This window comes from Agelaius tricolor, unplaced genomic scaffold, assembly GCF_023055355.1.
Source record: "Agelaius tricolor isolate 1412-34295 unplaced genomic scaffold, bAgeTri1.0.p SCAF_2, whole genome shotgun sequence".
NCBI classification, from domain to species: Eukaryota; Metazoa; Chordata; class Aves; order Passeriformes; family Icteridae; genus Agelaius; species Agelaius tricolor.
This window is the reverse complement of record NW_027269262.1, coordinates 5,726,829-5,751,067: the sequence shown is the minus strand read 5'-3', so window position 1 is coordinate 5,751,067 and position 24,239 is coordinate 5,726,829. Positions and strand designations below refer to the sequence as shown.

The following is a 24,239-nucleotide window of genomic DNA, read 5'->3' as shown; positions in this document are numbered from 1 at the left end:
ATGCTTCTTTCCATTGTTTCTTTCATCTCTCAGTATTCCATTTCATTCATCAGCAGACCTACAGTTTGTTTGTAAATACAAATCTTTCATTCAATTTATCAATAAGTGGAATCCTTCCCATTGTTTCTTTAATCTCTCAGTATCTAGCTTTATTTACCAGAAGGTCCACAGCTTGTTTGTAAAGACAAGCCCTTCATTCCCTTCAGACTGGATGATCTCAAAGGTCTCTTCCAGCCTTGCCAATCCGACGATTTCATGGTTCTGTGAGCGGGGGAGTGTCCATCTCCACCGCATCGAGCCCGCCCCGCCCTCGCAAGCACCGCCCCTCCGGAACCCGGCCCGCCCGCGCCGCTCTTCTCGGCGCGCCCGCTCCGTGAGCCGTAGAATCAATCACCGTCCCTGGCAGCGTCACCTGCCGTGTTTGGCCGCGTCCCGGAGGCGGAAGCGGGACGGCGCCTGTGGCGGAAGTGAGCCGCCGGGACGGCTTGTGCTCAGCGATGGCATCCCAGTAGTGGCGACGACAGCAGCGGCAGCAGCGGTTTCCCTCCTTCCCGTCCCCTTTTCCGCCGTCGGGACCGGGTGGTGCGGCCATGGTCGGGGTCCAGGCGGCCGCGAGCGGCGGGGGGCGCGCGCTGCTGCTGCTGCTGTTGCGGCCGCGGCCGCGCGGCTCGGACGGCGCCTCACGTGACGGCCGCGCGCCCGTGTCCCCCGCGCGCCGCTGCCTCGGCGACTGGCGGTGCCCGCCCGTAGCGCAGCCGGGCCCCGGTGGCAGCGCCGTGTGGGGAAGGAGCGGCGGGAGCCGGCGGCAGCGCGGGGAGCGGGGTGAGCCCGTGGGCATGGGGCGTTCTGAGAGCACAGGGAGTTCGGGCACCGGGCGTGGGGAAGGGTCCGCAGAGCAGCTGAGGGAGCTGGCGCTGTTTAGCCTGGAGAAAAGGAGGCACAGGGGGGACCTGATCGCTCTCTTGAGCTGCTCGAAACGGGGGTGTAGCGAAGTGCAGGGCAGCCTCTTCGCCGAGACAGCCAGCGACAGGATAAGAGAACATAGCCTCAAGCTGCGCCAGGAGAGGTTTAGGTTGGACATTAGGAAGAATTTCTTCACAGAAAAGGCGGCTGGAGTATGGACTGGGCCGCCCAGAGAGGTGGTGGAGTCACCGTCCCTAGGGGCGTTTAAGGACGCGGCTCTCAGTGCCATGGTCTGGTTCACAGCGTGGTTGGTGTTGGTCAAAGGTTGGAGTCGATGATCGCGAAGGTCTTTTCCAACCTAATTGATTTTATATTCTGCCTCTTGGCAGATCAGCTCATGCCCCACCTCACGTTCATTCTGTCAGGGTTGTTTATACACTACAAATCCCAGTGGAAACAACGCACTGTCTTAGATTGGCTTTCAGTGTTGAAAGTATTTTCTTCAAAAACAGTAAATGGTAAATTGTGATTACTTTTCTCCTAAATGGCAAGTGATGAAAGTTCACTTCTTTAACAAAGAAAGGACAGGGTGTGTGGATTTAGCCCTCCACCTTTGAAGTGCTCACAGGTCCCACCTCCTGAGGTGATTCCAGTAAAAGAACAGCTGCAGGACCCTGTCAACTGGAGGGATTTTTTTCCAGAATATTGTATTCCTGGAGAGCTCTTGTAAGGGGAGCAGTAGTGTAGTATCCTGTTTTTCAGCTCTTGCACATAGAATTTATTGATCAGATGTCTTTTCACTTCCAAGCAGGCTGTGGTAGTCTCAACACAAATTATTTTGTCATAAGTGAAAAACATTCTGGGTAGTAAGGAAACTCCTGGAAAGCAAACGTTGATAAAATATTCTTTCTTAAGAAATAACTTTTTTTTTTCCCCCCCACAGATGCAAGCATCTCTGTGTCATCTTTACAAGGCAAAGAGAACATTTCCTTACTGGGAAATAGGAGGCTTTATTTTGACACTCATGCACTGGTATGCCTCTTGGAAGAAAAAGGTAATTTGTTTGAAACAAGTAGCTATTTTTAATGGTTTTTTTGAGTGGTTTTTTAGTTTACAAAGTTTTTTACTTTTCCTTGACATGCAGTGTTACACCTTGATTTTTATGGATTTTTGGAGGCTTATCTATATACTAGGAAGGGACATAGGGGGTTTTCTTGGGCTTCAAAAAGGAAACAGTGAGCTTATATAACTTTGTTTGGAATAATTTTTACCCTATTGGTACTTGAAAATGCTAAGAAAAAATGAAATTTTAAGAACTGAGAGCAAAGAATCCCAGAGCCTTCAAGGCAGTGATTTAAAATGTTTTAATTGGATTCCTTCATATTTAGGATAGTACACCTGGAATATGCACCAATGTGTTACAATTGGATGGAATATGGACTACTTTGTACAGTGCAGCTTTTAGGATAGAGCATAGAATACTCTAAAAATAGTATTATGCTAAAATATAGATAAGGGAATAGATAATTTTTAATTCAATGCAGAGGTGGGAGAGGTACCCTAAGGTGAAGCTCAGTACAGCTGAAGTGACTTGTAACAGTTCTTCATTCCTAAAATGGAGATCCCAGTCCCCTTCCCTGCCAGGTGTTTTCTTCTTTTTCCATGGGCCAGGAACTTCATAGGAAACTCTCTAGCTCTTTTTCTTGTTTGGTATTCTGAAACACTAGTTTAATGAGTTGCTGGATCAGTTGAGTGAGCACAGGTCAGAGTGTCATGAGGAGGGATAAGGGGAGAGGGAGCCTTTTAGTGGTAGTAAACTTTTATATCAGCTCAGCTACTGAAAGTGACTTGCTCTCAGCTGTGCTTGCTGATGCTGAACTGCTGGTGAGTTTTAAATAATCACGCTTTTGCAAGTGTTTCTTTTCATAATGATTAACTCTTGTTCGTGACACTTTTACTCCTACATTTTGAGGGTGGAAAATGTGAAGGTATTTTTAGGGACAGTGTTTTAATATAGTTTCCAGTATATTCAGTTCAAAAAGTTTGTAATAGGCACTCAGAAGCTGGTAGACCTAAAATCAGGACAGCTGGCTGTGGTTTTAGTGGTTGAGTTTTGTACCTCTTCAGTGGCATTGAATTTTATAGTATAATGAAGTAGCTGCTTTTCAGAGTCAGAATTCTTGCTTGCTCATGGAAATAACCACATGTGAGAGATGGCATTCCAGAATAACTCTGGAGAGCTCCCTCTTTATCCTGCTGATAGTATAATTGTGCTGTACTTGGAAGCGGTCATCCTATGTCACAGACATGGTTTGGGGTGGGGAAACTTGCAGGTACTGACTGTGTTCTTTTGTTAGTGCTGGATCAAGAGTTCTGTGTTTTATTATCTTTCATAAGTGACATTTGTTGTAATTTGGTGCTGATTATGAGCAAGTGGCATTTCTGTAAACTGTCCAGACTTGGATCTCTCTCTCTGAATGTCACTCTTTGTTTCGCTTAGGGTTCACCACTCAGCAGTCGGAGGTCATTGTATCTGCATTAGTGAAAATCATGAACACCAACCTGGATATGATTTACAAGGACATGGTCACCAAAGTACAGCAGGTTAGATCAGAGGCAGTGGTGGGGTTAAAATAAATTAAAGCCTTGTATGCCTACTAATGAAATATGTGTTGCTATTTATTACTGTTATATACTGCATTTTAAAAGTTTGAAGGTGAAGAGCAAACATTCCTCTGTATCTATTGACTGGTTCATTTTGTCTTGAGTTTATCAGGTAGTTACCAAAGTGTTGTGATGGACCTGGATATTTTAGTACTGTGGGTTGGTGTGCAAACCACAAGTAGTTTTTTACTTTCAACCTTACAGTAACAGGACACAAAGTTACTGAGAACTCTTAGACAGTCATAAGAGGTATTCAGTGCATGGACTTGAATTTCTACATTTCTTTTGTAGACTTGTAAGAAGGAAGTACAGATCCCCTCAGTTATTTACCATCCTCTTATATAGTACTTGTTTGTTTATCTCTGTCTCCCAGTGACATTTATGTTGTATTAGAATACAACCTCCTGAGGCTGCTCTGTGAGCCTGGGGTCACAGCCCCAGGTCACCTTCCAAGCACAAGCTGCAACTTGTTTCATAATAACCCGGCTGCTGTCTGGAGACAGGAGGAAACAGCAGCTGCTCTCTCTGTAGTTTAACAGTCTTAGCAGAAGGTGTCTCATTAAAAACTGGGATATTGCAAAAGTGGATTTTGTGGAACTTTCCACCTAGGGAGGTTTCAAGCCAGTCTTCCTACCTTTTAGGTTGTAGACAAACCTGCAATTCTCCTCTTGTGCTGAATTTGTTCCACAGTTACTCAGGGAATGCCATGTTGAAGGGTCCTTTTCTCCCATGGTTAGTTGTATTTTACAACAAGCAGTCTCAGCCTCCTTCTGTGCCTAGCTTTTTTGAATGAAAGTTGTTTTGTGTTGGATTTAATGCTGCTACTGGTGGTAGATGTTTTCTGAGACTTAGATTTGACCTCAAGTGACTTTCTGCCATTAAGATGCAATGTGTAGGTTTGTACGGCAGCTCAGGAATTGTGTGTGCCATCAACACTGGGCCACATGGTAAATTTTTACTTCCCTATAGCCTTTGATTGCACACGGTCTTCTGCAGAAAGAGAACAAAAAATTAGAAGATTTGGAATGTTGTGGATGAGCTATTATCAAAGTATTACCTTGGTTAGATAAAACCTTAGGGAAAAACAGATTTACATGTGTGTATATGTATAGGCATGAAGAAGAGAAAGAATATGGAAGATTCTGGTCTCTGTTTGCTGAGTCCACTGAGGAGAAGAGAGAGCAAGAGCAATCTGGAGACACTGAGGAGTAAGAAAAGAGGTGTCCATGCAGTACTCTCTCTGTAGACCTTTTGTAATATGTCCAGATTACTGACCCATATTTTAAGTCTCGTGGTCAGGTGGCCTGGAGAGGCATCTTTAGATGCTACTTAGAAATAAAATGTTGCAAGGTAGAATTGCATTTTGTGACAAAACTGAAGTTAGAGCGCTGAGTCAGATTTGTAGGGGTCTTAGTCCAGAACCAAAAGCAAGGGACTACTTATTAGAGGAAGATCTTTAGTAGAGAAGGCAGTTCTTATATGCATGTATGGGTAGTGTAGGTTCTAGAACAATGTCTACAGACTTTTCCATCCTTGAAAGTTGCAGAGAATTCTTGTTTTTCTTCTGTCAGTTCAGTGTAATGGACTGAGAAGAGCAATTCAAAGCATCACTGTGTGATTCTGAGCAGTGAGGCAGAGACTTCCTTGCAGGGAGAGGCAAGAAAGGAGGTAATTACAGAAGAGTATGGTTGTGCTGAGGAATTTTGGTCTGAAGGCCAGCTTTCCTCATTTGGCTCAGAGACAGCTCTGCCTAATGCCTTTGCTAGCTTAAGAATTTGATGACTTGGAAGCAAATGTTTCCTGGGCTAATAATTGAATTATTCTGATCTGTGTTAGCACTGCCAATTTTGTCAGACATTACCAACGTTTGAGCCTAACTTGCTTATTTTGTCACTGTCACTCTATCTTGCTTTCTGAAACTTGGATAATCAACCTGAAATTGCTGAATTAAAAATTTCAGGGCACCAAAATAGTCCTTCATATTTGTAGGCACAGATGAGGAAAAGTATTATAGTTGTGATATGTTCTGAGGGTCTTCTTCCTTCTTTTAAAGGAAATTGCACTTCAGCAAGTTATGTCCCATATTGCTGGTGTGAAAAAGGACATGATTATTTTGGAGAAAAGTGAATTTTCAGCACTTCGTGCAGAAAATGAGGTAAAAATTACTGTCTTGGAAAGTTCTATTCTAGAACTTGCTTTTTTCTTTTTTTTTTTAAATAATGATGTAGAAAAGCATCTTGTACCAAAGGAGATGACTGGGGCTGGGATGGTTTGGCACCTTCATTAATGACCTTGTTGATGGAACAGAGCAGAGGGCACTTTTGACAAGTCTGCAGATGATCCAAAGCTGGGAGCAGCTGCTGATACACCAGGCATTTGTGCTTCCATTCAAGGGGACGTCAACAAGGTGGGAAAATGGGATGACAGGAATCACATGAAGTTGAACAAATGGAAGTGCCAGTTGTGCCCCTGGGGAATACCCTCAGGCACCAGGGCAGGCTGCGGGTGACCAAACGGAAAGCAGCTTGGCAGGGAAGACCTGGTGGACACGAGGTGCCCCATGAGCCAGTGCTGAGCCCTTATGGCAAAAGCAGCCAGCACCCTCCTGGGCTGTGTTAGGATGGCTGCCAGTGGGACACTGCTGGTTTCTGCCTCGTGCTGTTGTTTGGAAGGGCACAGTACTGAGTAAACATGCATGGGTATTCATCTGTACACATACTGAGGACATGCAATAGTGCTTGGTTTGCCTGCCTTTTCGTATTATGGATTATAGTCACTGTTACTGATGATGCAAATTCTGTAGATTTCTAGATAGTGTGGTTTTATATACAGTAATAAAGTCTAAAATTTTTTTCATACTCTCACAGAAAATAAAACTTGAGCTCCAACAGATAAAGAAGCAAGTCACGGTAAGATACCGTACCAATATAATTAAAAATTAACACCTGTCTAATTAGCTGGAAAAAATAAAAAGTGCTACTTTCAGAATTTCATTTTCTAAGCTGTGTTTAATTGTTATGATACGTGTGATACTGAAATTGCTGTTGACAGTACACTGTGATCTGCAGCAAAGGCACTTTCATGCATACCACATTTATGGGGACAGGAAACTGTGACTAGTACAAGAGGCAAACCAAAATATAACTGAAGATATTTTTATGTCCTTAATTCAGATTCAGAAAGTAGCTGCCATGTCATGGTTAAGGCTGAGTGAAGTTCTGCATTTAGGGCTGCCTGTACATTAAAGATGCAGCATACATTTAAAATCACAGTACTTACTAATTGTGGGGGTTTGATTGTTTGGTTTTTTGGGGTTTTTTTTTGTTTGTTTGGGGGTTTTTTTGTTGTTGTTGTTTTTGTTTTTGTTTGGTTTTTTTTCTTCAAAGACTTTCCCGTTACCTGTCCAGAATTTTAATGGCTTTTTAAGGCCACCAAGTTTGGGACCATTATGTTTGGTCCCATTTGTTTGGGAGCAAATGATCAGTGCAAGAAAATAGGCTGTGTAGAAAGCTTACTCTGTTTTAAAATACATTTGGCATCTAAGTTTTGAATTGTAATTTATTTTATGGTTTTAGTTGCATGTAAATGAGTTATTGTAATTCACTAGTAGAGCATCAAGGATCTCAGTCATCTTTTCTTAAAAGCTAGATGTGTTTATATTTTACTTTCAACTGTAAATTCAATTCTCACAAGGCTATGTTATATGTTTGCTCATACAAAAAGACACAATATAAAACTTCAAGGAAAATTTTTATTTATTGATTTATTAAACTGTAATGTATTCTGTTGAAATAACAACTAATAATAAATCAATTAAAGTTCAAAATTCGAACACAGAAATTGAGTAATTATTGTTCATGCTAACCTAATGAGTTGGCATTGGCCTACTTGAGAAATGCTTACTTGGTTCTAGCAGTAGAATCTCCCAGAACATCAGCAATCTTTTGTTTCTCCCACATATTCATCTGATCAGCAGTTTGCCACATGACAAACTGTCAGCTGGTTGAAATTCCTGCCAGGAGGTTGCATTAAAATGCCCCCTGTCACCAGGAAAAGCAGGACTCACAGCTATTGATAAAGTCAAATGCAAGTGTACAACTTAATAAACTTAACATCAAACTTTTAAAAGTTTGATGTTTAAAAATGCAGTAAACATTTCCTGACTTTTCAAATATCTATAGCTTTTTCTAAAAATCACAGATGTAGTCTTTGGAAACAGATTTTCTTTTTTACACTGGAAGGTGAGGAACTGCTTTGAACATTATTTTGAGCATCAAGATTGCTTCATGGAAGAAATCCAACTTATAGGTGTAGCCAGACTTGGGTTTCTAGATATCAGAGAGAGTTACAGGATATATGAAACGTTCTCTGCATTTATAGAGGATGTGCTCTCAGTATAAATACTTATTTATAAGTATTGTAAATACTTAATACTTCTGAAAATTATATACCTTAATTGGAGATCTATTAATGAGATATAAAAATAAAGATAAAATGTATTTGTCCAATTCTTTCTGCTTATGATAAAACAGAAAATCTTGCTTGCTGCTTTATCAATTTTTCCCATTAGGATGAAATTACCAAAGTTCATGCAGATAACAAGTTAAACCTAAACCTGGAGAAGAGCAGAGTAAAAGAACTGGTAAGTTTTGGTTACTTCTAGAAACATCTCAACACTGAGTAATCTCCAAATTTGGGTAAGAGCATCTCACCCAAAGAGCATTTTCCTGCTAACCTATAGTATCACTCAGCTTCACGATGGTAATAATCCAAGTTACTCGTCCTTATGCTGGTATATGCAAGGTGCCATGTTTAGGTCTGTATGTCTTACCTGTTTTGATCTTGTTTTAATATCAGGATTAACACATTACAATTAAATATATTAGATATTTAATCTAATATGCTGACTAGCTGCCTAGAGGGTTTTCTGTTTTATATTTCTTTATCTATTTACATGCTTACTATTGCTTACACGTTTTGTTGAATCATCATTGGAGATGTTTCATTTCCCTGTATCTAGTTTGTCAAAAAATACCTATTGTGGAACTAGTTGTAAATTTTATTTTTTTAATTGTAAGTTATCCTGGTTCATATTGCTTTTGAGCTTTGAAATACCTGGTAGATCTGAATTTATGTAATCTTAAATTAGGGTAATGTAGATGTAAAATTAGAAGATTAATGAGTTCTTGAATTATGCACAACATTCTAGAGTTCTATTCTCATAGATTCTTTTTTTTAGTAGCTTTTAGGATCTCAATGAAATGGCATCTTCTAAATTGAAGGATCTTTTAATAACTTTTTCTAAATTATTATTTCTTTCTCAGTCCTTATTCCTAGGTGTGTTATAAGGACAAGTTTATGTAACTTAAAATACTTATCTTCAATGTAGGCAATAAGAACTGTTCAAGTAGATATCATCTTCTGTGTGTGCCCCTAGAAATAGTGAGTGCTTAGTTTAGGTAACGGCTGTGTTGATATATATTATATCTGTTTAAATAGATGCAGTTCAATATAATGACTAGATGCACTCAATATAATGACTAACAGTCTGTTAGCCCATGGTAGATGCTTGAATAAAGTACAATTTGAGCAGGTAGACTTCTTGTTTAAAGGTTAATACTTCATGCTAATACTTTTAAAATCATCATATGAAATGTAGTCATTGTGTATATGATAAGCTTTGCAACAATTTGGGCTTACAAAACTTATATGACACCACAGCAGTAGTGATAAATTAGGCAGCAGCGTTTTCTTGTGTATTAATGTAGGGAGGATTGTGGAATCTGGACTTTGGTCTTTTGTGTAGAGCACAACTTTATTTTGCCTCCCAGGAAAGGCAAACTGCATGTCAACTTTCTCTTAAAAAAGTTGACCAACTTTGTAATCTGTTGTGCAACTATAATTTCATAGTTTCTATGGAAACTGCTCTTTTCTTTTTTTTTTCCTCCCTCACCATTTAATCGCAATGTGTGAACAGAAGAGGAAAAAGGCAGCTGAATAGGGAGCAGGTTGTGGCACTCTATGCTGGGTTGGGGGAAAGATGTAATCCAGTATTTTCTATAGTCGGCACAGCATCATTGTTATATTTACTTCAATTGTAATGTGACTAAGTACTGAATATCTGGCTTTCTGAGAAAAAAAAAAACTAAGGATATTTGAAGGTTACAGTGCATTCTTACTAAGTTACTTTTCAGAAGATAAATGTCTGAAGTGTTAATTGTTTTAACTTGAAGCAATAAGTAAAATGTTCTTATCCTTCAGTTTGATGTGGAGTAAGTGCTTAAAGAGGATTTCTTAGTTTGCCTACACTGATATTGGCAGTCCTTAATGTTTCAAATTTTAAACACTTTATCTTTTATTTTCTATAGTTTATTATTTTATAGTCTCTTCTACTTTATTTCTCAGAGAATCCTACACTTCTTAGTGCACATCTCTTTATGTTGTAATTTGTCTTCAGATATGATTTAAAACTTGAAGTACAGTACAAAAACTTGTATATATTTATGTGTTCATGCATCACAGTGTCTCTAAGCTTGGTGTTAAAAGCCTCAAGATGTATCTGACAAAATTGAATTTTTCCTGCACTGTGAAAAACAAGGACTTAAGGGGAAAATCTCCCTGTTGAATTTCAGAGTGGGAGGTTTAGCCTTGTCCTTTCTTCTTTTTTATTATCCACTATGTTTATGTTGTTACAGACGTGATGATGGCTTGCACTAAAAGGCCAATTTCACTGTCTTAAGCCTAAGAGTAAAATCCTTGAGTCTGACCTAGAGAGTTCTAAACACAAAACAAAGAAACATCCAGAAAGCTTGTAGAATATAAATAATTCCAAAGATGTGTATTTGGCTAACTGCATCTATTTAAACAGATTAACTCTTTCAGTCCATAAAATTATTTTAATTCTCATAGTTCTTTTGAGAGTGATCAGTTCCTTGATGTGAGGTCCAATTCTTGCATTTCTACCAAAACATAATTTTTTTTAGATTATTTTATAAATATTCTGCCATTTTGACACTTTGAAAAATGGGGATTTATAAAAAATGTCTGAATTTCTTTTTTTTATCTCTGTCTTCATTTTGCAGAATCTAGTGACTCCATTAATTGTAGACATGCTGTTATTTGTCTTTATATAATTTTCTATGTTTGTAGCAGCCTGCTGTCTTTTAACTTCAACTTGAGAAAAGTCAAGAGTGCAAACAGAGATCTAGATCTTTAAGGAATGTTTTTCAGTGCTGAAGCATTTATGTAGATTAATCTGATTTTAATGTTAAAATTAGATCACCTTCCAGAGTGAAGGAAAATAAAGGTGACTTTCCACGTGGGAATGTCAATAGATAAGGTTATTGCTGTTTAACTCAGGATTCTGAGATGGGTGCCTGATGACCTTAGTACTCTTCACTGGAAGCTGGTGCTTTATCAGTTGTCTGTGAATAATTTATTTTCTCCAGTAGTGGGGCAGGAACCATTATAGGTGTCAACATAAATCAAGTTCATGAGTCAGAAAGGTAGCCTGCTTTAAAGGTATGATTCCTTATTTTGGATTTAACTTCTCCTTGAACCCAAATAGCCATAACTTAAAAATAAGCCGCAGCTTCTGGTGATCCACATACAAAAAGCTTCACATGCGATACAAATTTTCTGTTTTTAACAAATATACCATGGAATGACAGGTCAGAACAATTCAAATTGTGAGTGCATATGGTGCTGGCTAAACATTTCGTTGATACCTGAGTTTGGTGTGATTTAAAAGAGTTATCCCCTTCCTGAAGGCGGCAGATGGTTCAGTCTTGATTGTGCTTGTATGCCAGAGTCACTGTTTAGAGTCATAGGTCCTTGCTTTTCAGAAATGCACAGCTGCCAGCCTCTCTTCCGGCTGCTTACTAATATATACAGATTTTGTGGAAGATGAGTGTCTGAAGAACTTGTTGCACTTCACATTTTTGAAGTGTGCTTTCAAAAGGGCAGCAGGTACCCTACAATGCTGTCTTCCAAGTGCTGTAAAACAGTAATCTTGTCCAGATTATATGTTCTGTGTAACCTGGAAACAAAGAAACATGCTTTTAAGTGGGGAAAAAAAGTTTAAGGACAGTATCATGTTTAACTTCTTTTTTCTCCTTCTAGTATTCACTTAATGAAAGAAAACTACTTGAAATGAGGACAGAAATAGTGGAATTGGTAAGAACTTAGTAGCTGATTATCACATGGCAAATCTTTTTGTACTTGTGTTATAGACCTTGTATCCTTTTTGAATTTGGTGATGTCCTTAGGCACTTTAGCTTAAGTGTCTACAGAACAAAAAGACCTTCATATATATTATTAGACCCTCTGCATGTATATATGAGCCGTTCAGTAGTTGCTTTGTTTTGAAACCTCATTCATGTAGTATTTTTTGTAGATGAAATTCCACTCACAATGTGAAATTAATTCTTTCCCCCGTGTTTAGGGAGAAACTCATTGCTAGACTGATTTGCCTTTGTTTTAGAGGAGTTTTTTACCAAGCACCACTACTTCTCTTTGTTTCCTGAATTATCCCTCGGAAGTCATCTAGCAGTAAATCATTAACTGATTCACAATGTTTCACTAGTGTTGATTTGAAACTATCAGCAGCTCAGCAGCTGTTGTTCTTAGTTTATGAGTTGGATTTTTCAGTCTCTTCTGACTAATAATTCTATCCCATGTTTTTTTAGCGGAAATCTTGTCTTCTGTCATAATCAAATTCTGAATTTGTAGCTGATGTTGTGGTAAAACTCATTGCAAGACAAAGACGTGTTTTTGTGACACAAGACCAATTCTCAGTTTTTCTAATGATCCATAAATCTCTGCTCCAGTATGACTTAGTCATGAGAGGCTCTTAGGCTTCTCAGTAGCTGTAAAAATTGAGCAGTGACTTTAGTCAGTGGGCTGAATGACAGATTGAAGTTAATGTTTATGCGGTTAGATTAAGATAAGAATGCATCCAGTTCTGCCAGTTTCTAGATTACTTTTTAAGGAACACGTAATCACATAAATTTCCTGGGTTCACCAAATTATTCAGTTCCTTGGATACAATCAGCTAAGAAGGAACTTGTTGTCTTTGAATAAGGTCTGTCTTAGCTCAGCTGGTTAGAGCATGATGCTAATAATGCCAAGGTTGTGGACTTCATCCCTGTACAGGCCATTCACTGCAGAGTTGGACTTAGGATCCTTGTGAATCTCTTCCAACTCAGAATATTTTGTAACTTCTGTAAGAATGCAAATTAACATGTATTTAAAGAGGAAGCAAAAATACAACTTGAAGAGATGGGTTAAATTTCTAAATAAACTAGGAAGTGTTAAAATTGCATCACTTTGTTGCTTTGCTTTCTAGCATGCACAACAAGACCGAGCTCTGACCCAAACAGACAGAAAAATAGACACAGAAGTTGCAGATCTGAAAACAATGCTCGAAACGCACAAGCTTGATAATATTAAATACTTAGCAGGTAAGGAGTCTGGCGGTTATCTCTGGTGGTGACACTGCCAAACATTGTTAAATGTTTGGCAAACTCTCAATTGGCTGTATTTATAAAGGCCCTTATTAAAAATAAAAAAAAAAAACACCAAAAAAAAAAAAACACCAAAAAAAAAAAAACCAAACTTGAAATTAGCAGCCTTATTTCTGTACTTAACCCAGAAGAAGTTTCCTGTGATTCACAAATGTATTTTGCATGGAATTTTTTCAGGTTTTTGTCCTTCTTTGTACTGTTAATAATAATATGTGTGAGAAATCTGAAAGACTGCCTGTTAACAAGCACCAAAAAGTTCTGTGCTTGAATTAATTTATGTAAGCAGTCTGCTGTATGCATTTTCTAGGATTCCTTCATCCATCTGATGGAGATCTCTGTGCAAAAAGGAACATTTCAGTTTTTCTGACTATTCAAGGCCACATATTCTTTAAACTTCCATATTTACACAAGTGCTTAGAGAAAATACTATATATGTGTGCTGACATTATTGCCCTAGGTAATTTAAACATTTTGACATTTTACTACTGAGCGTGCAGTACTATTAAATGAGGTTTGCCGTAGAAAATTATTCTGATTTAGATTTTCTGATTATTTTTTCATGGTGGGCTTTGTCAAAAGTACAGTGACATAAGCCCAATAGTACTAGTATTTCAGACATATCATTTAGAGAGAACCAATAAAATGGAAAATAAAAGGTGCTTTATTAAAATGAGAGGAAATTCTTTTCCCTACCATTCCTACTCAAAAACAAGTTGAACTCTACATGGAAGAAAAAATAATTTAAAATATTTTGTATTGTGTTTGAAGGACTCCCATTGCAAACAAAGGCAAAAATATTTTGTGTTTATGTCTTGAAATAAAATTTTTATTTCATTGCAGTAGAAATTAAAAAAAATTAAAACTAATAAGCCTTGTTTAAAATGGCTTTCATTCATTTGTTTGCTAAATACTTGACTGTGTTTTATTAATCCCATTATTTATTACCTTGTTTTACATCTGTAACTTGTTATATTGATCTTTTTGGAATGGTAAGCAAGTAAGGGTTTCTTTCAGCCTTTTGATAGTTTTCCAGCATTCTTTTTTTTTTTTTCTCTCCTTCTTATTTGTCATTTTTCATACTCTTCCTACCTTGAAATGGTTTGTTGTAAAGGAAAAACTTAATCTCTCACATGGAGAGAAGTGAACTTTTGGTGGGGAAGTCACTGAAATTTTAGTATTGTAGTAAGATGTGTACATTGCTTTCTCAAGAGATGTTTTGAGAGGTATTGATTTAATGTTATTTAATGTCAATATTAATGCCATTTTCCTTCCATCTTTATTTTCTTTCAGGTTCAGTATTTACATGCCTTACTGTAGCACTGGGATTTTATCGTTTATGGATATAACAAAACACAAATTTAAAGGGACTTCTTTGCCTGAGATTCTGAAAAAAGGAAGTTTTTTATCTTTACCTGAATTTTTAACCAAATCTTGACTGTTTTATTTATTATTTTATAAAGCAGACTGTGTTGAGAATGTAACCAAAGACGTGCCTAAAAACAAACTGTGCACATACCATGCCAACATTGAACCTCACCTCTGACAGAAGCGCTTCTGCTGTTTCCCTCCATTCTGAGCTGCAGGGCATCTGCTGCTGCCTTCGTGTAGGCAAAGACTGGCATTCCTGACAATGGAGTGGGCCTGCATGCTGCAGAGAAAATCAATGGAATTATGTTCCATTGCCTGCTTGGGCAGGTTGGCCAGACTCAGTTGCATGTGTTGGACTGAAGTATTTATTATTAGTGTAAAACTGAAGCTACGTGTTCTGTGGCTTGGAGGCACTCTTGTATAAGTGGAGTTTGTGCTATCTGAATCATGCTCACTTCCCTCCCTCTAACACTTGTTCTTACAGTTACTATGATCAAATATTTGTTTGGCTATTTTTGTAACATAGCTATCAGCTTTTTTTCCAGATGGCTGCCCAATCGGTTGTGTTCATGAACGAGTCCTGTGTAAAGATAGCAGTGTTTGCTGCTGGTTTTGTTTGTAAGGTATTTCTAGAGATTTTTGTCACTAACTTGCCTTTGGTAGATGTAAGTATCTGATACTCATTCCATATGCTAATTGCTTACCTTACCGCTGTAACTGGAAGTTGAAAATGCAGTAACCTACACTGGTTGTGTTAATTTGTCCTTAGGTGATACAAAGTGTCTCAGGTGCTGCCTTCTTGATGAAAAGGAATTGATGCTTCTAGGAAGGAAAGAGATTTTAAATTGTCGTTCTGAAGCAGGCTCTTAGGCAAGAGAACTGCAGTACCAACAGTCTTCTGCGGGGTTTACTGTTTCATTTCTTAAAAAATCATGTTGATTCTTCAAATTTGGAACTCTGATAGTAATGACAATAATTGAAGCAGCAGTGGATACCTGTAAAGATGTTAAACCCACATGAATCAGGAAGTGCCACTGAAAGCAGTGAAGAAAGATGTCCAGTGTATCCAGGTATCTGTCATTCTTCCACTGATGAAATGATTGTTTTAGTAGCTGAGCTGCCATCTGTGTTCCTTCACTTAAGGGAAATTTCCCTTTCTGCTTAGGGGAGGAGGGGAGCTTTTATGCACTGGTGATAAATGCTGTTAGAGCACAATAATGGCTTTGCTTAATGAAAGTAAAGCTTTTTGGCTACTTTGTGCCTGTATTGTAATAACCATTTAACATTTTTGTGGTTGGAAGTGCCAACTTTGATCATGTGCAAGTTCAGAGGAAGAGATGGTTGCCTGTAACAATACTGTACTGGCCTGAAATAAAGAATTTTGAATATTTCATAGAATATGATGTGTTTTCATTATAAAAGCAACTTTATTTGAAAATTGTCTCTTTGGCTGAAGGTAAGTCACTGCTCATATGAAGTCTTTGAAGATAAGAATTTGCAAAGTCAACAGCTCCTCCAAGACGCTGAAGAGAAATAACATAAGGAAAATTATTATTGTAGACTAACTTAACAGCCCCTCTAAATTAATGAATTTATACTTGAGAATGTCACTTTTTTGTTTAAAAATTTATTTTTATATACTAAGTTACAGGATTTGACACCTTCTCAAATTAGAGAAGCAGTAATTCAGTTTTTAGAATGACTTTGCTGTTGGTCTTATCTTCCCAAGGCAGATTGTTCTATATACATCCATGGAATCAGTACATGTTGGCCTGCAGGCTTGTGCATCTGACAAATAGTTGCTAAAATAAGTGTTTAAGACTAATTTTAAACATAGGGTCTATTCTGCTAAAAACAGATACTGTGCAAATAAATTTCTATTTTGGGCAGGTGGAAGGAGGAAGTGAAAGATTATAGAGCACCAGCATCTTGGAATTACCAAACTGTCAGCAAACCAGCACTTCTTGGTGTTTAAGCAAGGAATAAAGTCAATGTGTCATTCAGGAAAAATACACTATAAATAGAACATAATTATTGTCTCCTAATCCATAAAGTCTTCAAGGGTGTGTAAAAGCTTTTTATTCCCAGTCTTTGTGCAGCACACAAAATCTTCTCTCATTTACTCTTCTTACCACTGTGTCATCATATATACCACATGTATTTATTGGCTTTCCAAAAATTTAGAAAAATCCCTCCATATATTTCCAAATACAAATCTGACAAAGAGATTTAAACTCAAGGAACGAGCATTTTGGTACAGGCAAGAATCTGTTACAGAATCACAGAATGGTTTGTGTTGGAAGGGATCTTAAACATCATCTTGTTCCACCTCCCCTTCTGTTGACAGGGACACCTTTCATGGATCAGGTTGCTCAAAGCCCCATCCAACCTTGCCTTGGAAATGGCCAGGGATGGGACATCCACAGCTTCTCTGGGCAGCCTGTGCCAGTGCACCACCATGCTCACAGTAAAGAACATTTTACTAATACCTCATCTAAACTGGTGCTCTTTGAGTTTAAAGCCATCACCCCTTGTCCTGTCACTACATGCCTTTGTACAAAGTCCCTCTCCAGCTTTCATGTAGCCCCTCTTCAGGCACTAGAAGGTGCTGCAAGGTCTCTCCAGAGCCTTCTCCAGGCTGTACAGCCCCATCTCTCATCCTTTCAGAGGAGAGGTGCTCCAGCCCTCTGAGCATCTTCCTGGCTTCTGGGTTTGCTTGAGTAGGCCTATGTCCATCTTATTTTGGGACCCCAGAGGCGGATGCAGCACTCCAGCCTTGGTCTCACCAGAGCAGAGTGGCAGAATCACCTCCCTTGCCCTGCTGGCCATGCTGTTTTTGATAGAGCCAGGATACAATTGGCTTTCTGGGCTGCAAATGCACAGCTCTTGAATGTTGAGAGTCAAATGATCACTGAAGTCATAAATAAAAGCTCTAAGTTGGCAATTTTCCAAATTTGTTTCTGTAAGACTCTGTATCATGCTATATGTTGTGTCTAATTGGAATCATAAGCAATTCTAAATGTACAGATATTTTTCTGCTTTGATTTTTAATTTTCAGAGCTCTGTCAAAAGATGCAAGTGAAAAATGAGATTGTTTTACCAAAGAACCACTTCAGCTGTGAAAACCTGCAATAGCTCCCCAGTGATTCAGAAATCACAGAATATTTGCAGTTGGAAGGGACCCACAAGGATCATCAAGTCCAGCTCGTAGGTGAATGGCCTGCATGGGGATCAAACCCACAACCTTGGCATTATTAGCACTGTGCTCTGACCAACTGACTTAATCTCATCTATCTGTTCATTTCCTGCCTGGCATAAAAAGAAATAAAAAAGAATAAAAAAAAAATCCAGAAATGTTAGATCTCTCCGGTTCTCTCTTTAAGTCAAGCTGAAGCTGAGCTCCGGCCCTAATTTGCTTTCAAGAAAAGTCCATTTCTATTGTGAGCATGTAAGAGTAAGGGTCTGTCTGTACAAACACTAGTTGTGAGTTTTTCTTGTGAATTTCCCCATTTACATAGCAAAGACAGGATGTTCTTTAAGAATTTTTTTCTGGAGAAGGAAATTGAGAATCATTTCATTTGATGGAAAGCCCGAGTTGCACCAAAGCTTCTTTGTGTTTTGCAGAACAAATTGAGATCCAGAGTTCTTACAAAACTGTATTTACTTGTGATATGTTACTGGGAGTATCCTGAGTTTGTCCATTTTGTTTCCTTCCTGTTTTCAGTAAAAGTCCACAAGGGAGTGGTCTCCCTTTCACTGGTATGTATTAGACAAATTGTTTACTTCAAGTATTTTTTTACTATTAAATCCCATGCAGTCTAGCCCCTTCTCTATTAGAAGTGTTTCTTGCATAATTCATTTCCCAGAATGTTGTAGAGTTGTACTTAAAACCACAAGTTGACAAATGGAAACATATTTTTAATGTAGATATGAAATCTGCTTCAATTTTACCAACCACAAATGTTTTGGTTTACTAGAATAACACTTCTCCTAGTTGTGAATGTTCACTTAAATGACCTTTCCAAAAATGGTGAAATCCTGTCTCCAAGCAGCTATTAACAGTACTTCAAGATGTTTTAGTCATACTGCTTTAGTGGACTTTTCTCTTCTTACTCTTGCTACCATCTGCAGACCTTGCACAGGAAAACTGGTGAGGTTTTTCATGTGGTTTGGGATTTTGGGGGTTTTTAAATCTGCAAAGTTAGGTAAATTCACATAACTAGTTCTCTTGAACTACTGCAAGATGTGAGCAAGACTTAGTTTTGCATCTCTGCATTGAGTTTCCAGGAATCAAGTAAACTACTTTTATTATGATTTCTAAAAATTATCAGAACTCTGTAAGACAATTTATTGTTTTACAAAACTTCTTTTTGAAGTCTCTTTAAGAAATAAGTAAACAGTAAAATAATTTTTTAATGTTTTAATATATTTGAAAATTATTTATTAGTTACAAGTATGAATGTTTTCTTTTAAATTGTTTTTCCTTTATTTATATAGATCTTGAATTTAAAGGGTTGTTTGTTGTTGAGGTTTTTGTTGTTGGGTGTTGGGGTTTTTTTTTAATTTTAGAATAAAGATTTCTGTATAAGCAATACAGTTCCTTTAGTCTCTAAATAGACAGTTCATTTACAATCAAATATGTGCCTGGAGTTTTGGGGGTCACTTTGAGCAAAAACAAATGCATACTCCCTTGGAGATAGATGGCCTGCTGTGTCTTTGTTAGGAAAGCTTCCTTTGGCTTAAAACATATTTTTTACCCTATTGCTAAACATTTTAAAGCTGTGGTGTTGCTTCTTTATTTCAGGCTCATGTTCTATGTCAGAGGAGTCACCCCTGATCCTCAAACATGCAGTGTGAGAGGATCATAGAGATCATAGAAGAAAACACCCAGTGTTTGCACAGTGTTCCTTTGAAGTCTGCCCCTTCCAAGGAGGAAGATTCTGGTTTTCTTGGGAGGGTGCCTAGCTGGTATCGAAAACAAAAGTACTGGAAATGAGTAAGAAAATATTGCAGCAAATAAATATCAACCTTGAGCCAATGTTTACCCCCATAGTGAGGCATGTCAATGTGGTGTAACATTTCAAATACCCCACGTCCCCCCTGTCAAACTCTTGGAAGTTCATTAGGTTCCCTGGTGTATTCTGAAGTTATATCAGCTTGATTTGAGTCATGACTAATACTACTCATGAACAATCTCTTCTTGTTGGATGAGTAAAAATGTAGTAAGGGGAAAAAAGAAGGGTGGTGTGTTGTTTTGGTTGTGGTTTGTTTTTCTTTCCCTGCAGGGAAGTGGCACATGTTCTGTGAGAACTTTAAAAAGAGCTGTGTGGTACATGAATATAACAGTGGCATATTTATAGCAAGCAACTGAATCTGGTCAAATGCAGCTTCTATACAGGGCTCCAGGGTTTACATCAGAACCAACAGAGACAGTAATAGTTGTCTTGGGGGGGGCGGGTCAGGAATGGAAACACGGCAGGTTTCTCAGCTTGAAGGGAAAACTCAGCATTTATACTGCTTGCACTTCAATCTCCAGCATGCTTTGGTCTTTCTCCATTGTTAATTGTGATTTTGTCCAGAATAATGGGTCACTCCAAGTCATTCTCCTCTCTTTACCCAGGATCTGTTTTCTTGTGGCAAAGGTATACTATGTTTTATACACTCACAAATTCTCACAGCAATGTAAGAAATGAATAAATACAAAGGCCACTTGTATTTAAAGAAATGAATGCAAGAATGAATAAATACAAAGGCCACTTTTAAAGGCTACTTACCACAACCAGACCCAGATAGTGGCAGGAGATTTTAAAAATCTTTTATATCACGGCCTTAACAGAAGTCCATTCCATTGCCTCATGATTTACATGCAGAGTTCCCTTGTGTTCCTTGACTCCAGCTAAGCCAAGGACCTAACCACCTAACCAAGCTCTTCACTGAGCATTTGAAACCAAATAAAGTGACAGGCCTGTGCCTATTAAAAAAAAGACCTCTGCTGGTGCTCAGAAGAGACTGAGCACACCTACCATGGATCTTGCACATCGATTTTACATTTTTGTTCAGTTGGTTTTTTGATGTAGTTAGTTACCTTGTCTCATGTGTTACATTGCACCACCACTCAGAAGGACTGGGATCTAAGAAGTTTTTTAAGAAGGAGCTCAAGCTATATGGAAATTGAGGCGGGGGAAAGTGCATAATATGGCTCACACTTCCAAAGGTCCATAGGAAAATTACAGCAGAAATGTTAGTATTTTCATTCCCTCTAAAAGGAACCGTGTTTAAAAATAAACTGAGTTGATTTTTTTCTTTAATCCTTCTAGCCACCTTCCAGTCTCTGCACTGCAGCATGCTCCTGTATGTGAATTGTTTCATTTTTAATAATCTGGTTTGGGCATGCCCAAACTACAGCTCTTGAAAAAAGCTATGTTGAGATTACTCTCTCTTTTTACTACAGTAAAAATGCATTCAAGACTTCAGCACATTTAACAACATATTGTCTGCTGAGCTGCTTAAGTAGTTAACATGTCTTGTTTGCAACAGGGTCCCAGTTTGCCCTGAGGTATCAAACCACACCTGACAAGTTATAAATTTGGTGATTCATAAGGTGCAGCTAACTGCAGGGTTGGGAATGTCTGATAAACAGTGGTAGTCATCTGCTAACAAAGCAAAAATATGCTCACTGTGAAAGGTAAATAAATGTTCCATAGAAACCTCATCTCCATTTACTTAAAAGTCAGTTTTTTGAAAGATATTTTCTTTTTCTGCTGTTACCTAGCAGGAAAAAATTAAAAAAAAAAACAAAACCCATAGCTCTGTACTTGAGTACTCTTAGCTCATTTTCCTTTGCAGTTCCTATCTTCAAATTTTCAATATGTCATTTAATAAATTATTAGGGATTGGTTTTGTATGCCATTTGTAGTTTCAATATTGTTTTCAAGCTTTCTTGTTCCTGCCAGGTTATAGAGAGATTTGGAGGAGGCAGGGGTTGTTTTTTAGTCTGTTCTTAATGAGGGCTTTAATGTATTTCTTAATAAAACAGTGTTCAATGCATTAAAATATGACCAAAGGCTCCCTTGCAAGCCTTTACTTGTTGACTGAAGTTAAAGGCTTATTTATATGGAGGTTTCATATCAGTCCTCTGATTGATGCTTGTTTAAGTTTTTGTACAAATTGTATTTCAAGTAGCAATTTAAATATTTTTGTACACTTTCAGTACATCACCACATGCAGCAAAACCACAAGACCCTAAGGTACTCAAATATCTCTGAATAAAACAAGCCACTGGATGGCATAGAAAGAGATACAAATATGGGGGGGTGGGGGAGGGGGAATTGCAAGGTGCTACAAGTCTGTGTACTGTATAAATATCTAAGATACCAAATAGATAAGACAGTAGCAACGGTGAAAGAAAACATAAGCAAAGCCAATCTCTTTGGTCCACAAATGAAGGTTGAGGCATGCAGCTCCTCTTTGCTCTTGGACAAAACCCAGCAGTGGAGACAGGCAGCTGTTCAACAACTGCCCTTGCAGCAAACGTGGCTGTCTGTTCCTGTAACTGCTGGTAGCAGTGTGTTTGCCCAGAAATTTCTTCACTGTGAAGGTGGTGAGGTACTGGAACAGGTTGTCCAGAGAAGATGTGGTTGCCCCATCCCTGGAAGTGCTCAGGGTTGGATGGGGCTCTGAGCAGCCTGGTCTAGTGAAAGGTGTCCCTGTCCAGGGCAAGGGTGTTGGCAACAAATAATCTTTAAAGTCCCTTCCAACCCAACCACTCTCCAATTCTATTAAAGTGGAGTGTTATTTTGTGTACTCTTCTGTTGTCCTGGGATGAAGCACATTATTGCAAATAAGTGAAGTTTCATATAAGCTACATTAGACTTGGTGTGAAAATCATAACGTAAGCATGTGATGGGGGTTGGCTGGTTTTTAGATCTTTTACCTATGTTGCTCTAGCATACTGTGTTTGGGTTCTACTTGCTAATGACCAAAGGCTGATTGTTCCTTGCTAATTACCCTTACTGAAGTAACAGCTGGGCTAAGTGATGTGGTGATAGATCTACGACAATGAGCTGTAGCCATGCTGGTAAGATTTCTGTAGAGAGATTAGAGAGATAGCCTATAAAAGGCCAAAACTAAGGAGAGCGAATTGCTTCTTGAAGCACTGCCTCGGGCGGGGCGGGGGGGGGAATACTTGAAATATATACAGATAATGAAAGGGAAAAGCTCAAGAAATGGTAACATTAAAGAAGGCCTAGGACCAATAGCAGGAGCAAGTTAGTTGCTAAGTTACGAGGGCAATTTTGGACAGCAGCCGTGTAGGCAAGGATGGTTTAACAGGCCTGTGCTGAAGTTCCCATGTTCAGAGGTTACATGGAAGCATTATGTCAGCATCAAATCATCACACACAGAGTGCAGCAATTCTGTTGCTGGGAAAGATACCTGCACTGCCAGGGAAGGGAGCGCCTTGCTTTCCACTCCGCATAGGACCGGGAGAGCTGGCCAGTGCCACCCTTTATGCCTCGCTCAGTCCCACACTCAGATGAGTCCCTCAAATTCCAGTTCCTACTGGGATAATTATACAGGGAAATCCAGCTTTTGGGAGCAGAAAGGTAGTTCCTGACTGCTTTTCATAGCACTTCTTACCAGGTCTGCAAGCACTTTGAACTTCTGCCCTCAGAAGAGATCCCAGCCTGCCTGAAGATGAGTAACAATGACCCTTGGCATAATCTTTTCTGGCAATGGGGATGAAATAGGGCCATTGAATAACAAAGAGACACTCTGCTCTTTTGCTGGGATCCCAAGGGCTGAAGGGCTTTTGTCACAGAATGGATTCTAGCATTTCCAAAGACAAAGGATGGTGAATTCAGTAATGAATCCCTAGCTAGCCAGCATAATAGATTCGCTCTATTTAAACCTTGTCCCCAGAGACCTGTACGTGGGTTGCTTTTTTTTATTTGTGGTCTCTGCTAACACAGAGTTCAGATCGATGGAAGTGCTCATGAAATATGTAACTGGCACTTGTGATGGAGATTGATGAATATGGCTAAGTACAGCTGTGTGTTACAGAGACTTAGTTCCTTGCACTGATACTGTGGATTGATACAGGCTGTTGCCAGAATCTTTATTTGATTCTTTTTGGTATGTGATAAATGTTAGTCAGCTGGACAGACTTATGAAGCCACATTTGATCTGTATGACAATTATGATTTTGTTTGAGCTCTTTCCCTAGTACATCCAATTTCATTTACTGTGGCTTGCTACCTCCACTCATTCAGGGAACTGTTCAAATAATACAAAGGAAAGAATACTTGGAAATGTAAAAGGAAAACTGCACAAAAAGAATAGCTTTATCAAGAGTAGATTGTGCCAGACTAATGTGGCAGCTTTCTTTGGTAATAACTGTATAACAGACTTTCTAGGAAAAAGAAACACTGTGGATCTAATAGATATTGACCACAGGTTCCACATAATCTAACTTGAAGGAGACACAAAGATAATGCTGTTAAGAAGTTACCTCATGATGGGAAGACAAAAAAGAATTCTGTTCACTGCTGTTCAAGAAAGACCAATTCAAACTGTAAGTGTTCTGAGGAAGAGCTACCAGGCTGTTCAGGAATATGATTCACTTACCCTAACAAATGAAAACTGAAGCCAAGCAGACTCTGGGAATGCTCTCACCAGTGCTATGTTAGTAGCAAACACAAGAAAAAAGAAAGAATTGTTTAAGGTGACAGGCATAGACTTGCCACAAGTACACTTAGGGTGGAAATTATAAAGGTATTCCTG

The 24,239-nt window shown here is 38.7% G+C and overlaps 1 protein-coding gene across 1 annotated transcript; it reads left to right on the top strand.

Annotated features, from left to right (window-relative positions):
- Positions 1-403: 403 nt before the first annotated feature.
- Positions 404-15,857, top strand: MCUR1 (mitochondrial calcium uniporter regulator 1). The gene is made up of 9 exons (XM_071451342.1): positions 404-822; positions 1,847-1,957; positions 3,404-3,507; positions 5,621-5,722; positions 6,435-6,476; positions 8,138-8,209; positions 11,689-11,742; positions 12,914-13,028; positions 14,382-15,857. Exons 1-9 carry the CDS (start codon positions 591-593, stop codon positions 14,435-14,437), a joined length of 888 nt encoding a protein of 295 aa, XP_071307443.1. The 5' UTR covers positions 404-590; the 3' UTR covers positions 14,438-15,857.
- Positions 15,858-24,239: the final 8,382 nt, after the last annotated feature.